The 14,694-nt window shown below is 41.9% G+C and overlaps 2 protein-coding genes across 4 annotated transcripts in view; one reads left to right on the top strand and one right to left on the bottom strand.

The window, feature by feature from the left end:
• Positions 1 to 2,178: 2,178 nt before the first annotated feature.
• On the top strand, positions 2,179 to 5,406 carry LOC134464599 (ras-related protein Rab-9A-like). The gene is made up of 2 exons (XM_063218003.1): positions 2,179 to 2,406; positions 4,172 to 5,406. The coding sequence occupies exon 2, from the start codon at positions 4,186 to 4,188 to the stop codon at positions 4,798 to 4,800; it is 615 nt and encodes a 204-aa protein (XP_063074073.1). The 5' UTR covers positions 2,179 to 2,406; positions 4,172 to 4,185; the 3' UTR covers positions 4,801 to 5,406.
• A 2,132-nt stretch (positions 5,407 to 7,538) lies between these two features.
• Positions 7,539 to 14,694, bottom strand: part of gpm6ba (glycoprotein M6Ba) — a 67,204-nt gene continuing 60,048 nt past the window's right edge. For 2 of the 3 annotated variants that reach the window (XM_063217421.1, XM_063217420.1), the window contains exons 5-7: positions 14,087 to 14,160; positions 13,689 to 13,754; positions 7,539 to 10,693 (exon numbers count right to left, since the gene is read on the bottom strand). In XM_063217421.1, the coding sequence (XP_063073491.1) occupies positions 10,541 to 10,693; positions 13,689 to 13,754; positions 14,087 to 14,160 (293 nt within the window). In that variant the 3' untranslated portion in view covers positions 7,539 to 10,540. The remainder of the gene's footprint in view (positions 10,694 to 13,688; positions 13,755 to 14,086; positions 14,161 to 14,694) is intronic. The other variant, XR_010037821.1, reaches the window with a different exon arrangement.

The following is a 14,694-nucleotide window of genomic DNA, read 5'->3' as shown; positions in this document are numbered from 1 at the left end:
ATGGTCTTAAGACAAATAGTAGTAGTTTGGACACAATTACCTAAAATGTTTTCTTCATTGAATTAATAATTTAAAACCCTTTGAAAGATCCAGGAACGAGCCACTATGATCCAGATCCATTCAAAGGGCCATCAATTCCATCTCTAGCTTGAATGTCTTTAGATAATTGACTGAGTTTAATCACATAAATTATAGTAATCATATTAATATTGTCCTGAAATGCCCCATCGATATTTATCCCTTGGAATAATCCCTAACTCCTCCCCCCTCCATCTGTTTGTACCTTGATCAGTTTATGATTGGTAGGTCCAGGGCGGCTGACATCTTTGGCCGGGCCCGGAAAATAAAGTAATCTATAGCCAGGCCCCACCCACCAAATACATAGACCTACATTGTAGGCTAATGTAACGAGGACGCAGTTCGGTTTGCCCCCCACAGTGCCTGTGCCAATGTATTGTATAATAACAGTGAAATGCTTATTTGGATTACAAGGTTGGCTAAAAATCATTTCAAAGATGGCGATCTTGGCCATATCTTAAGGATTGTAGGCTACCTTTCAACTTTTCACCCCTTGTTTCATTGTTGACAGATCACCAGCTTTAACAAAGACCTCACAAAGTAAACTTAAAGTAAACTTGGCTTAATGTTCCATGTAATAGAATAAAGGACTTTTAACTCTACTACTTCAGAGTCCTTCGGATCTACGTACGTGTATCCTTACACTGTACTGTAAGTTACACTCACGATTTGCACGATTTGCAGTTTTATGGTATTACCCAACACAATTATTCCCCTCTCTCTCTCTTAACGTATTTATTGGCTGCAAAACATGAGATTTGAGAGATATAGTATGTAGGTAGATGTAAGCCAGGCTGACTGTTGGCTGATTAATTGTTCTCCAGTGCTACCCCATGTGACTGACTAAAGGCTGCATGCGTGGGGCATGTGACTTGGTAATCTGCCACACACACACACACAGATTCCATCCAAGGCGGCAGGTTTCCCATGATCCTTCACTCCGCCTGAGCTGCATCATGCATCAGTGGACAATTACTACCTCAGTGCTGCTTCTGGAGACTCTGGACTCAGTGTTGTACTCATTTGCTTTCAGAGACAGTGACTGAATAGGAACTCTGGAGAATGATCTTTCACTATATTAAATATTCCTTTACTACATTAAATATGACTCCTTTGGTTTCAGGGTCTCTGTGTTGAATTGATGGGATTTGACTATTTATGCACTACTAATCTATTAGTTATTTAGGCCTACTTAAAGGGAAGAGCGGAAATGCATTTAAAAAAAATGCAACAAGAAACAAAATAGGTTTCATAATCTACTACGTAACTCTTGCCCAGTAGCAGGATGTTGAACACATAAACCCATGCAGCAAATTCAATTTTGTGCAGCTCGAAAGGCACAATCATATTGTCTATTGGACTTCCAAGCCGTTGTTCAAAATGGTCTAATGCTGGGCACATGATTCAAATAATGATTCGCAGAATTGGGCCAATGGGCCAAGATTTATATGCAGCCAGTCTAGAAAGATAGGGGAAGGGAGAGGAGGAGCTTGGGGGACAGGGAAGAATGGTATGGATTGTCATTTTATGGTCTGTTGATGTGTTAAGTTTGTACAAGAGTTCCATTTACTGGCAGTGCCAATAGCTTGAAAAAGGTAGTTGTGTAACAGTGTAATAAATTGCCTTTTTGTGGACAGTTGAGCACACATGTGTAACTTGCTTGTTCCTTCCTGTGGCATGTATGAAAACCACTTAGGTAACAAACAATTTAAATAGCTGCAATAATCATGTGTAGTGTGGACATCTTTAAAGTAGGCTAATACAGTAGGCTACATATTGGCTTGTAAATACACGAGTGATCTTTGAAGCAATTAAGTGTTAGGACTTTGTGGATTTGTACTTCGTTATCAGGTTTATGTACTTACAAGATCAATACTGCTGCTTTAATTGCTGCTTTAGTTTTTCCAGACAAACGCGTCCTTGTGTGTTGGAAAAGCCTTGCATGCCTCTGAGTGCGCAAACACACACACGCACGCACGCGTACACACACACACACACACACACACACACACACAGAAGAAGTAGCTATGTAACTACTACGTAATTTATTTGATCCACACTTTACCGTTACTTTGTCTTTATCGGCCATATGATTTTCTTTCCAAATGCGCAATTCCCAAATTGCGTTGGAGCAGCCAAGTTCGACTGCCGTCTGGGCAAGATAACCACAACGTGTATGCAAGTGAGGGCAGTCATATGAGCGTCACTTGTGTGTCGGAGTTGCCACAGGGCGCCATTTCTTTAAGTTTTAAGTAAAGACGGATTGCAGAGGTGAGGTGCGATGTCACGACGTGAATGCAATGGGAAGTGTTTCTTAAAGTGAAAAAGGTAAGGTAGGCCACCGCTATTTTTTTCCCTTTTAGCAACCGTTGTGCCTTCGAAAATGTTGAAAATAGCCTCTACCATATTCCCACAGTTGGTATCTACTGATGTGAGTGTGATTTTTGCTATCAGGAGTAAATTTGCTAACAGGAAAATAGCCTAATATAGCCTATGCCCAAGCGAAATGCTTTTGCAATATGCTTTTACGCGGCGCAATAGTTTAATTACATGTTAGAGTAAACATCACTTCAAGTGACAAGGCTTTTCCTGCCATGAACGTGCCCAAAACGCGTAAAACGTACTTACACTGTTGTAACATTGCACACGAAAAAACTCTTATTATCTGTGAGAAACTGTATTGTCCATCAAGCTCGGCTTTCTTCCTATGGTCCACGTCTACTGCAGATTAAGGCTGTTCATTTAGTCTACTTTGAAAGCTGAATGAGTCCTTTTTACCACTGATATCCAGAATTGAACAGGAATGTCTCGGGGTTAAAGAGCACATGCTTCTAAACCTGATTGAAATGTTCTAGAATAATTCAACATCCACTAGGTGTGTGTCTTCTCAACCATGTAGCTTCTGATAATAAAACCAGAGAGAATACAGGAAGAGGAATTTAGAAATGTATCTCTGATGTATCTTTGCAGCTACTAAACCACATCGACAGTAGCCTGTGTGAAGAATGTTGTTGTTTTTTTCTTTAGAGATGATCAAGGAAAATTGCACTTGGAAAGTTTACAGAGAGATTTTCCCAGATAAAAGTTTTTCTGTCATTCTTCTCTTTTAGGGTCATCTTAAAACAACCTCACCCCTGTCTCTCTATCCAGCTGCTCATTCTTAACCTGATTGCTTACAGTAGGAAGTTCTTTTACAGGTGATAATCTAGTGTCATTCATGGACCTTGGTTGGCATCTGTGCTATGCTACCTGGTAGGCCTTTGTGAGGCCTCTGGGCCTAGGTTTGTTTAAGCCAGGGGTGGGGAGCCTATGTCTGGAGGGCCTCCTTGAGGCCGAATACATTTTGGAAATACACTTCTAAAATTACACACTCGACCTTTAAGCAATCAATTGTGGGTTCAGAAAGTGGAAACCTTGCCACAGTTTCCTTCCAACACAGGTGACTTTGATGAGTAGTTGGTCCACCTGTCTTTAGTTCACAAATATGGTCAACTATCTCAGATCTGGTTGGATCAAATTTGTGGCTGGGTTTTTTTTAATTTATTTTTTAACTTTCTGAATCTGGGATTGCGTTGAACTCGTTCTTATCCTGCTTTCTCTGCTTCTGCTGTGTGGTCCAGGTATTTTGGAACCAAGCTACTAAAATGATTACATGCTGGACCTGAAATGAAAGTTTCATGAGCAGGTTTCATGTTCTTGACTTTGAACTTGTTCTCACTCTCACTGTTTTCTCTGTTTCTGCTGTGGTGGTCCAGGTATCTTGATGGTGTGGGCAACGGTGTGGGCATTGTGTGTGTGTGTGTGTGTGTGTATGTAATGTGTGTGTGTAAGTATGTGCATGCGTGTCTTGCAGTGTTCATTATGTGAAATATGTGTATTATGTGTAAGCTACTTGACACCTTAATTTCCGCCCGAGGATCAATAACATAACTCTACTCTAGGCCTACTCTGCTTCTGCTATGTGATCCGGATACCTTTGCCACCACCACCACCATGGCCTCCCACCCCAAACAGCCCAAAACAACAACCTTATTGTATCTTTGCCTTGACACATTGCTCAAAAAGTTTCCCTGTGTCCTTGTTGTCCACTCAGGTATCTTTGCCACCATGGCCTCCAACCCCAAGTCGTCCCTGCTGAAGGTCATCTTGCTGGGGGACGGCGGCGTGGGCAAGTCCTCGCTCATGAACCGCTACGTGGCCGACAAGTTCGACACGCACCTGTTCCACACCATCGGCGTGGAGTTCCTCAACAAAGAGCTGGAGGTGGACGGTCGACCGGTCACTTTACAGATCTGGGACACGGCGGGCCAGGAGCGCTTCCGCAGCCTGCGCACGCCCTTCTACCGGGGCTCCGACTGCTGCCTGCTGGCCTTCAGCGTGGACGACAGCCAGAGCTTCTTCAACCTCACCAACTGGATGAAGGAGTTTGCCTACTACGCGGACGTGCGCGAGCCGGACCGCTTTCCCTTCGTGATCCTCGGCAACAAGGTGGATGTGCCCGAGAGGCAGGTGTCTCCGGACGAGGCCAACCGGTGGTGCCGTGACAACGGCGGGCACCCGTACTTCGAGACCAGCGCCAAGGACGCCACCAACGTGACAGCGGCCTTTGAGGAGGCGGTGCGGCGCGTGCTAGCGTCCGAGGACCGGGCGTCGGCGCACGTGCTGCCACCTGAGACGGTGGATCTGCGGAGGGACCCGCACTCTGGCAACCCCTGCTGTTGAGGAGGAGGAAATGCACTGTCAAGATAGGTGGCGAGAGGGAGAGAGAGAGCAAGAGAGAGAGAGAGAGACTGAGACCGAGAGACCGATAGACCACTGGGAGACACACTCTAGCAACCCCTGCTGCAGATGAAAAGGAACTGCAGTCTGATGGGCAGAGAGACCACTGGAATCCACACTCTAGCAACCCCTACTGTTGAGGAAGGGGAACTACTGCACAGTCGAGAGAGAGAGAGAGAGAGAGAGAGAGAGAGAGAGAGAGAGAGAGAGAGAGAGAGAGAGAGAGAGAGAGAGAGAGAGAGAGAGAGAGAGAGAGAGAGAGAGAGAGCATTGAATCTGCACTCTAGCAAACCCTGCTGCTGAGAATTAGGAACTGCACAGACAGATTCATTCCACTTGAGTGTATGTATTCTACCCTTGCATGCAAGAGGTTTCATGATTTCCCATACAGTATGTATCTGACTGAAAGATTATCCTAACTACCTGTATATTCAGTTGATTGTCAATGGTTGTACTTGTAACTAAGACGTGTTATGACCATTATATTCAAGGAGGTCTTATTCAGCCATATGACAGTGGATAGTTAAGGTAGTTCTAGATGCCAAAGACACTCCAAGACTCCAAATATGGTCTTGGAGCCTCTCCCCCCCAACCCTAACCCTAACCCCTAACCCTAACCCCCCCCCTCCCCCCACACACACACACACCTTTTCAGTATCATTAACAATAGTCAGATTAGCTATAAAGCTAATAGTATCTAGTACCCCTACAGAACATAGTTCTACCTGATACTTCCGAACAGGTGATGTCAATGCCTGGTCAAAGGGTTGTGCCAAATAAAATAAACTGATACAGTCAATTACTGGAAGAAATATTATGTAGTACCTACCTTTAGCTTCTGAGGTCAGGTTGGCCATAATGTGTTGTATATGGGACCTCTACAGTACAAATCAAAAGATGTCAAAGATGCTGCCATATACTGAATGGACCATTCATCTTTTTTATCTCGTTATTTAATGCAATGATTTGGACTATGTTGTTTTCGAATGACAGTGTTTCCCATACCTTGGGCTGAGAAGAACATGTACTAATGCAAGAGCACTGTCGCTGGTCTGAGAATTCCATCAGGGCATCTTTGGGTTTGTAATCTTTGTGTTTCCTATTAAAGAGGTCCTGGGATTTGTGTGACACTGTGACTGTTTACTTACACTCATACATTACACCAGTCAACCTGAATAACTGAGGGAGAGAGGTTTGCCAGGATTGTGTACAAACACTGGAGGTATTTTGTTTAAATACCAAAAACTCTCCTGCAGAAAGTACTATGCACATCAAACAGCAGATTCAGAGGACTGGGGCAACAAAGAGAGAAACATATTCTGGAGCGGCTCTGCAATTGTTCTTGTAGTTCAGTTATTTGTCTTCATAAGATGTTTACTTCAAAGGTCCCATAAAAGGAATCTGAAGACTGCACAGGGTGTTTCACTAACCTTGTTAGGTGGGGCATGCCAGTCGTGTTAAGAATAGTCCGTAGAACAGGACCAGGCAGTTATTTTGTCCCAATGGCCACATTGGGTTTACAGTATTGAGAAAAGGGCCAGATGTCACAGACAATTGTCTTTATAAAAAAACATGTACGTGCACTGCTGACATACTTGCTGGCTATTATCCCAAACTTGAAATTCCCCCGTCTTGGGTAGCCATTTTAAGAATGCTGGGTGAAAGTATGACTTTGGATTTAAAAGTTGTCTTTCTTTTAAACGCGCTGCGGGTGCGAGTTTGCCCACCTCTGACCTAGAGGCATTGGCGGAACTACTGGACACGGGGCTCCTGGTCAAATGACTTTGTCCCAGGCCCTGCTTGTGACCTCCTACATTAAAGTTGAGCGAGTCATCAAACGCCAGTTTTATGTCAATACTAAAGGCCCTTTTCCACTGCTCATTTTCTACCCAGTACAGCTCAACAAGGCACGACTTAGCTGCCATTTCTTCTGTTTTGATTAGTCAAGTACGTACGGCATGGCACAGCTTGAAAACCAGCCGTTGTTTTTTTGGCCTGCTGAACCAAGCTGTGCGGGTATATTGCTGCCTACTACCCAGAATGCCATGCTTCAACCCACCCTCACCACTGAATCAGAAAACAATCATGGCGGCCACCAGATAACTCCCTCGGAATGCTCTTTAGTTTGACACTGCATTACTTTGATATTAAAATTGAAGGCATAAATCAACAATGTAGTATCCAAATATGATGCCGCTAAAACAATTGATAGCCCACTTCAATAGATCAGATATCTGTTAGCCTTACGTTAGTCGACTAGCCTACGTAAAGTACTGCTATGTGACAATGCCAAAAATGTAACTCCAATCATACTTCGGGTAACACAGCTTGTAAAGGAAACACAAACCAGGCTGTTTTAACAGCACCACTCAGCTTGACACCATACAGCCAGATTGTATGTGGAAAAGAGCCTTAAATGTCTTGGCCAGGAGCATTTTTTCTACCATAAGGATTTCTTCTGTTAGTTGCTAAGTTTTAGTATTTGTTTTTTCTTATTTAATTCAATTGAATCGAAATTGAATTATGTGATATCACACTAAATACTACATAAATTAAAGACAATAAATAATTTGTTTTCTAATTGCAGTCTATTTACAGAACAAAAGACCACATGGAAATACACAATGTCCAAAATCTCCCCTCTCCCCTTGCACCTAAATAAAAACACAAGTGGAGACCAGTTGGCGATCATAGAAAATATCAGTTTTACTAGAGAAGGGTACAAAAATCATCACTATACAGGATTCATAAAACCGTCAACGTTTCTCCAAAGAAAATCGACTATGTGAAACAACTATAATAGGACTACAATTCCATCAAAACACAGTGGGTTATTCTGGAGAAGGGTAAGGGTTGGAATAGGAGTGGGGAGGGGTTGGGGTTTGGGGAGGGGAGGGCGGTTACAAGGGCAAACACTGCCTACCATACGTCTGACAACACATCACCTACAGTTTAGGAGGAGGAGGAGGTCAAAGGTTATCTTTCCATCATGCAATAAAAAGGGGAACAACGAAACATACAGGCACACATCTTCTGATACAAAAAAGAAAAACAAAACCCCAAAACAAACAAACCAAAAAAGACTGAAATTGCGATCAGTGGATAAGTTCCAACGTTGGCAGGAACCAAAACAAAAAAACGTATATAGGTTATGTTTTTTTTCTTCTTGCAGTTCAACCCTTGGCGGGTGGGCAACATGCTTTTGATAACATTTAAAAAAGAGGGAGAAAAAGTTTGTGTATACTAAAAACACACCACGACCGTGTAAAAGTGGTAATAGTAATATTCATCTTTAAAACTCAGGGAGAAAAAAAAAACAAAACAGTCTTTGATGAGGGCCTTCTTAACAACACTCATTGTGAACGTTAACTTCATCCATTAAAATCATTAATTCATAGTTGTATTGGGTCAATGATGTAACCATGACACACCTACTGTACTAAGATGACAGGTGTTTGTTTTCTTCTTCTGAATGTATGTGATACATCAATGTACTGTACATTAAATACTAAGAGTGTCATGCCACGAGTTGTGCATAACTGTTAAGGAGAGGCCCTTCAAAGACAGTCCCTTCCAGTGATGGGCAACCTGGATTCAGAAGCTACAATCCAGTGCCACATATTTCAAATGACCTGGTTTTACCTGTTCAGCAAGGCAATCACCTGGTTGAACTGGACAGGTACATCCAGGTCATTTGGAATATGTGGCACTGGATTCTGGCTTCTAAATCTAGGTTGCCCATCACTGCTTACAACGGTGTCTGACCAGAAATACCATACTGTGACACAGTGGATGACAAATGTGGCAGTTTTTTTTTTCAGGAGCACTTATCCACTCACATGGAGAGTTACACACTTAGTAGATCCAATATTTCCACAGACACATCAGATTACCATCAGGGTTGTCAGGTAAGAGTAAGAAAAAGACACAAATGCTGCTAAAATCACAAGATTGTAAATCAGACCCAAGATAAAATCCAAGCAGTGTTACACAGTAGCTTAATCAGGAAAAAGTGTCAGCTGCCATCAAAACCGCTGATTCAAAACACTGATATTATATACGTAGATAGTTAATTTACGCTTCGTCAACAATTCAAGAATATGCTCAATGAACATGGTTAAGACCTACATCACTGAAATCCAAAGAGGAAAAAATACTTCAATGATTTTTTTTCCCACAGGGTAGTTAAAAATAATTAAAAAATGACTTTCTTCTTAAAGATATCCCTTCAACGAGTTGTAGAGTGTGCTATAATGAAATCAGATATTCAGTTTGATAAATTACAAGCTTACTTGAGACAATATGTGCAAACCAGATATTTCTCGTTCTTCAGGAAAGTTATACATCTGAGAACAAGCACCTTTCATATAGTGTTCCTACTTCACTGACTTGACGTGACATTGTCAGCTGAAATAGTAACATCAATCTAAGCTACTCACAGGGATTTCTTTTTGTTCGTTCCTGCTGTTTCATTTAAGAAAAAGAGATCAAGATAGATCTTAGACATCCAAATTGTTGTACTGTACGTGTGTGAGTTTACGAGGGTGTGCATGATTGATTCATAGGATTTCACAGCAGTGCAATGTGTCAAGTATAACCATAAAAAAGGACCAGAAGAAATCAAAGCTGTAGTGGGAAGGGACTTAGAAAGAGAGAAAGAGAGAGAGAGAAAGATAAAGAAGCAAAGAAAAAGAAAAGAGCAGAAAAAGGTTATATTAAACCTGACGTACGACTTAAAGAGAGTTAGAAAAAACAACATTCATACACATTCACACAAGTTATAATATTTATATATTTATATATTTATATTTTATATTTAAATGTATAAAACACCAAAAAAGGAAGTTCCTGTGAAACGTCCTGGTTGAGTTAGTGCAGACAGTTAAGTGTAGTGGGGTGCCACTTCGCCTCCACCACGCGTCATGACACTTTTAGCTGAGGCCCCACAGTAGGCCCTATACGGACATCACACACGGCTATTAGAGACAAGTCCACCACGAAACACTGGAATAAAAATCACCTGGCAGGGTCACACTGCGCTTTCCCATTCAGTCATCTAGTAGTTCACCCCGACTAAAGCTGCAAGAGGTTGCAGTAGAAAACTGAGTGAATGAAGGCGCTGTGTGACCACCCCCAAGGCGTTTTTACATGCATTGTTGAAAAATAAAGGAACGTAAAAAAAAGAAAAATGTTTCAAAAACGCACAAGCCGGTGATACGTCACAGCTATGGGAGCCTCAGAGTGCGTCCGTGTCACGTGGAGGAGAGAGAGGCAGCACTGAACCGTGTTAGTCAGCAGTTTGCAGCCTGAGGGGTGGGGAGGGATGGGGGGGTGGGGTCGTAAGTGTGTGCGTGTGTGTGTATGTGTGTGTGTGTATGCCCATGTGTACAGTATTTGAGTGTGTGTTCTATAGAGAGAGAGAGAGCGACAGAGACAAAGAAAGATAGAAAGAGGGGGGAAGAGAAAGAAAAAGAGAGAGTCGGAGAGATCACAGGGGAATGGAAGAAGGTACAGATGGCAGAGAGAGAGAAAAGGAGGAGGAGGAGGATGGGGTGGGGGACGTGTGATTGAATGCATTGTAACAATCAGACCTTAAAATGTTAAATTGCAAACCCTAATTAACATTGCATGATCTGATCGTCACAGCCTGTGCTGTAATGTTGTGTGCTGTGTAATAGGCCCTTTATGAGTAGGACGAGTTGATGGCCTCCTTGGAGCGGGACTGCACGTCCGTCAGCTCCTGGTCGTCCTTGGTCTTGATGTCCTGGTAGGCGTGGGTCTGCACAGCGTCCTTCAGGTAGGCCCAATTGGCGGCTAGGATCATGAGATAGTGGATCTGGATGGAGGAGACAGGGAGGAGGGGACCAGGAGGAAGGGAGAGACAGGGAGGAGGGAGAGAGGAGGTGCGGGGATAGAGGCGAGGGGGGCAAAGAGAGAGAGAGAGAGAGAGAGAGAGAGAGAGAGAGAGAGAGAGAGAGAGAGAGAGAGATAGATAGATAGATAGATAGATAGATAGATAGATAGATAGATAGATAGATAGATAGATAGATAGATAGATAGATAGGTAGATAGATAGATAGATAGATAGGGCAGGGAGAAGGAGGGAGAGGTAGGGGAGGGGAGGACCGCCAGTAAGTGGGTTAGTGAGCAAAAGCAAGCTACATCTGTAATGCTAGGCTAGACACTACGCTCTCATTATTATTATTATTATTATTATTATTATTATTATTATTATTATTACTCATGGAAAATGGGGATTTGTATATTAAATATGTCAAAAAGATCGCTTTGATGGCAGTTAGTGAATTGACGAACATGAGACCTACACAAGATTGCGTTTCTCGAATCCAGTTGCTAACAGTGTTAGCTGCTTTGTTGGTTGCAATGCAATTAGCCATTGACAACCAACTATATTGCTTGTTGGCTAGCAACGGTGATTTTGAGAAACGTAACCCAACACAGGAGCAAGATCTTCGAGTAATCCACTTCGTATGACCAGTGTATAAAACGTTACAAGAAAAAGTAACTTTGGGAGTCACTACAAAACAAATGACAATGATGAAAAAAGATACAATGATGATCGAAGAAAAGAGATGGTGATGGATGTGATGATGAAGGTAATCAAAATTTCAACTGCTACTTTTGAAGGTACAGTATATTAGGTTAGTGAGTGACCATTGGAAATGAAATGATGAACACTACATTCTACGTAGTACCTTTTTCTGCAGGCTCACTTCCTACATGCTAACTCAGCAGCCTCATAAATGTTGACAGTGAATGCCTTGCTGCTGTACCTAAATCTGATTTGATATCTTTAAATTTTCAATATTTACAAAAATGGAGGAGGATGTGTGAATGCAATGAATTCAGGTGACTTCAATACCAGATCATTTGAAAATTGTTCAAGATGAAAAGCAGTAGCAGCTAAGCCCTCACATATAAAAGATTCAAAACTGTTTAAATTCTTTGTAACAAAAGGTCCAGTTTTACATATCAATGGGATCTAATACAGACCTTCTCAAGGGCTGATTGTTGTTGTCAATGAATCATGCGGAAAAATATTGTGGTGTCTTTGCAAATTTAAACCCGGCTAAACAAGGGAACAGTGCATTACAATTCAATTAGTTGGACCAAAGAACAGTCTCCTCCTATAGGATAGCCTAACCCTCTACATTTTCTCTGTCTTTTGCTTCTGTCATTCATTTCTGTTAGCATCTCAGGAGCAAAACCACTCCTCCATGCATGCTGCCAACTTGGTTGGTGTGTGTTGTCACTACAGGTTATTAATATCGTATTTTCTTTCTAGAACTTAGAAGTGCTGTTGTGGCGAAAGCCTTTAAACTTGAACACAGCATAGTTATACGTGTTGGCCATCATGTAGGTGAGCTGTGAGGGAGAGAGAGAGAGCACACACGGGTCACGAGGTCAGAGGTCAGAGGTCAGACAAATATGGAGCCAGTTTCAAAATAAAAGCTGTAAAACAGGCTACTCAGTGCTACTAACAGTGAAATAATACAACAATGTGCTCCATTGATCGTTCAAATTGGTTTAACTTGCAGTAAAAACTTGCACTAGGTACTGTGGTGAGATGACACACAATTACAGAACCAGTTTAAAAATAAACACATGATGTGAATGCACTGTTAAAGTGCTAATTAGAACCAATATTAAAATAGTATGATATAATGTGCTGCATTGATCTTTAACATTAGTTTAAACTTTTCAAGGCTTATGAACATGTAGTAAGCGCAAAATGATGCAAAAGATTCAGTTCTTTATATTTTTAAGAATGTTACATTGGATCTAGAAATCACTTGCATAAAGAAATGCTCATCCAAGTCCACAAAACACAAATTTGCTCCTCAAGAGAAATGAACCTACTGCAAACATCACATGGTTAACAGACACAGATTGTATAGACAGTTGTAGTCATTGTGCAGCGGAGTCCTCAGATAAGATGACATTTGCAACAAAGTTAAATAGTAATGGAGAATTGTTAATGTTCAGTCATTTTCAGTCATCTCAAGGCCATAGTTTTCCAAAACTTCTATTGTCAGCTACTGAAAAATACAACGTAACAACCAGGAGCAGGTGCTAAAAACACACTGTCCTTCAACTGAGACTGATAGTAGGCAACTTGCTGATAGCTTAACAAAACCATTAGAAAAACACAAAAAAGCCTTATAAAAAAACATTGGTAACACTTTACTTGACATGTTCCTGCATAACGCATTCATAGCTGCTGTTATAACGTATGCACGAAGCATTCATGTTTTTTTCATGACCCATTCATACCAAACCTTTCATGAACCTATAGCGGACGGAAGGACAGCAACTTCTCAAAAGTTAACTGAAAGTTAAACAAAGCAGCATTGCAGGCTTTGTTCTAACCCCTCAATGATTACAGATTTTCAAAAGTCACTGTCCATTTGTCTTCCATGTTTGGTATGAATGTCTTACGAAACAGTCTCGAATACTTCATGCCAACGTGTATAACAGCTGCTATGAATGTGTTATGCAGGGACATGTCACGTAAAGTGTTACCAAACCCTTTGTTTTCTGTAGCATCTTGTACATCTCCATGTATCTGATGCATTGTCCTTGGCAATGTACTTTGGAGGAACATTCATTAAACCTTTGTGTGTGTGTGTGTGTGTGTGTGTGTGTGTGTGTGTGTGTGTGTGTGTGTGTGTGTGTGTGTGTGTGTGTGTGTGTGTGTGTGTGTGTGTGTGTGTGTGTGTGTGTGTGTGTGTGTGTTCATTTTATGCACATACAGAGGAACTTTTGGCCTGGTCACTGCATGACCTGCGGGGAGAGGTCTACTTCCTTACCAGAGCAATGACAGTGGCTCCAGCACCGGCACAGGCCACGATATACAGGTGGTAGGACAGATAAAACTGCAAAAGACACAAGACAACCCCATGTCAAAAAGTAACACACTGAAGCACATGGTTCGTATACAATAAACTGGACAATGTGTACTTGATTCACAAAGTGCTCGTCTTTGACTTATTGAGATATAAGCTGTATTGTTATGTCAATCAATGGTTTGACGAGAATGATGTAGCGAGCAGTTTTCTGTGTGTGTGTGTGTGTGTGTGTGTGTGTGTGTGTGTGTGTGTGTGTGTGTGTGTGTGTGTGTGTGTGTGTGTGTGTGTGTGTGTGTGTGTGTGTGTGTGTGTGTGTGTGTGTGTATTTTATAATGGTGCATGTGGAAGAGTGCACTCACGTCACTAGTGTTGCAGATGTCATTCAGAGAGGATCCACAGACTCTCCCAGGCGTGGCAGTCCATGGGATCACACCTGCGACAGGAAAGGACAAACACAGACACACACACGCATGAGAGAGAGAGAGAGAGGGAGAGAGAGAGAGAGAGAGAGAGAGAGAGGCAGAGACAGAGAGAGGAATAAGAGCAGAATGGAGACACATTAGGCACATTTAAATTCACACGAGGCACTTTCAACTGCCTTCTATTTACCTTTGTCTCAACCCACCTCCATAGTCTAGCTGCATCATGACTCACGGCAATAATATAACTTTCTAACGACCATTATTCCACTGAGACAGAATGCTTCATTTCAGAAGTGAGGTGAAATTGTTCTTGAAGTCAAAATCTTAAAGGAACAGTCAGTATTTTTAATATACACTAGATACATTTCGACAAGTTTTAATGGCCACACATAGCCTACACTTACAAGACTGAAATCGAACCAAGTGTCTTCTGTCATATTAGGTGATATTCACCATCACCACCAGCCAATACCAGCCAGGTCATCTTCACTGTAGCTAGAAAACTTTCACTCATTTCAAAACATCATTGCAGACGAATTCATTTT

Source organism: Engraulis encrasicolus, chromosome 15 (assembly GCF_034702125.1).
Source record: "Engraulis encrasicolus isolate BLACKSEA-1 chromosome 15, IST_EnEncr_1.0, whole genome shotgun sequence".
In the NCBI taxonomy this organism is placed as follows: domain Eukaryota; kingdom Metazoa; phylum Chordata; class Actinopteri; order Clupeiformes; family Engraulidae; genus Engraulis; species Engraulis encrasicolus.
This window is presented reverse-complemented; position numbering and strand designations above follow the sequence as displayed.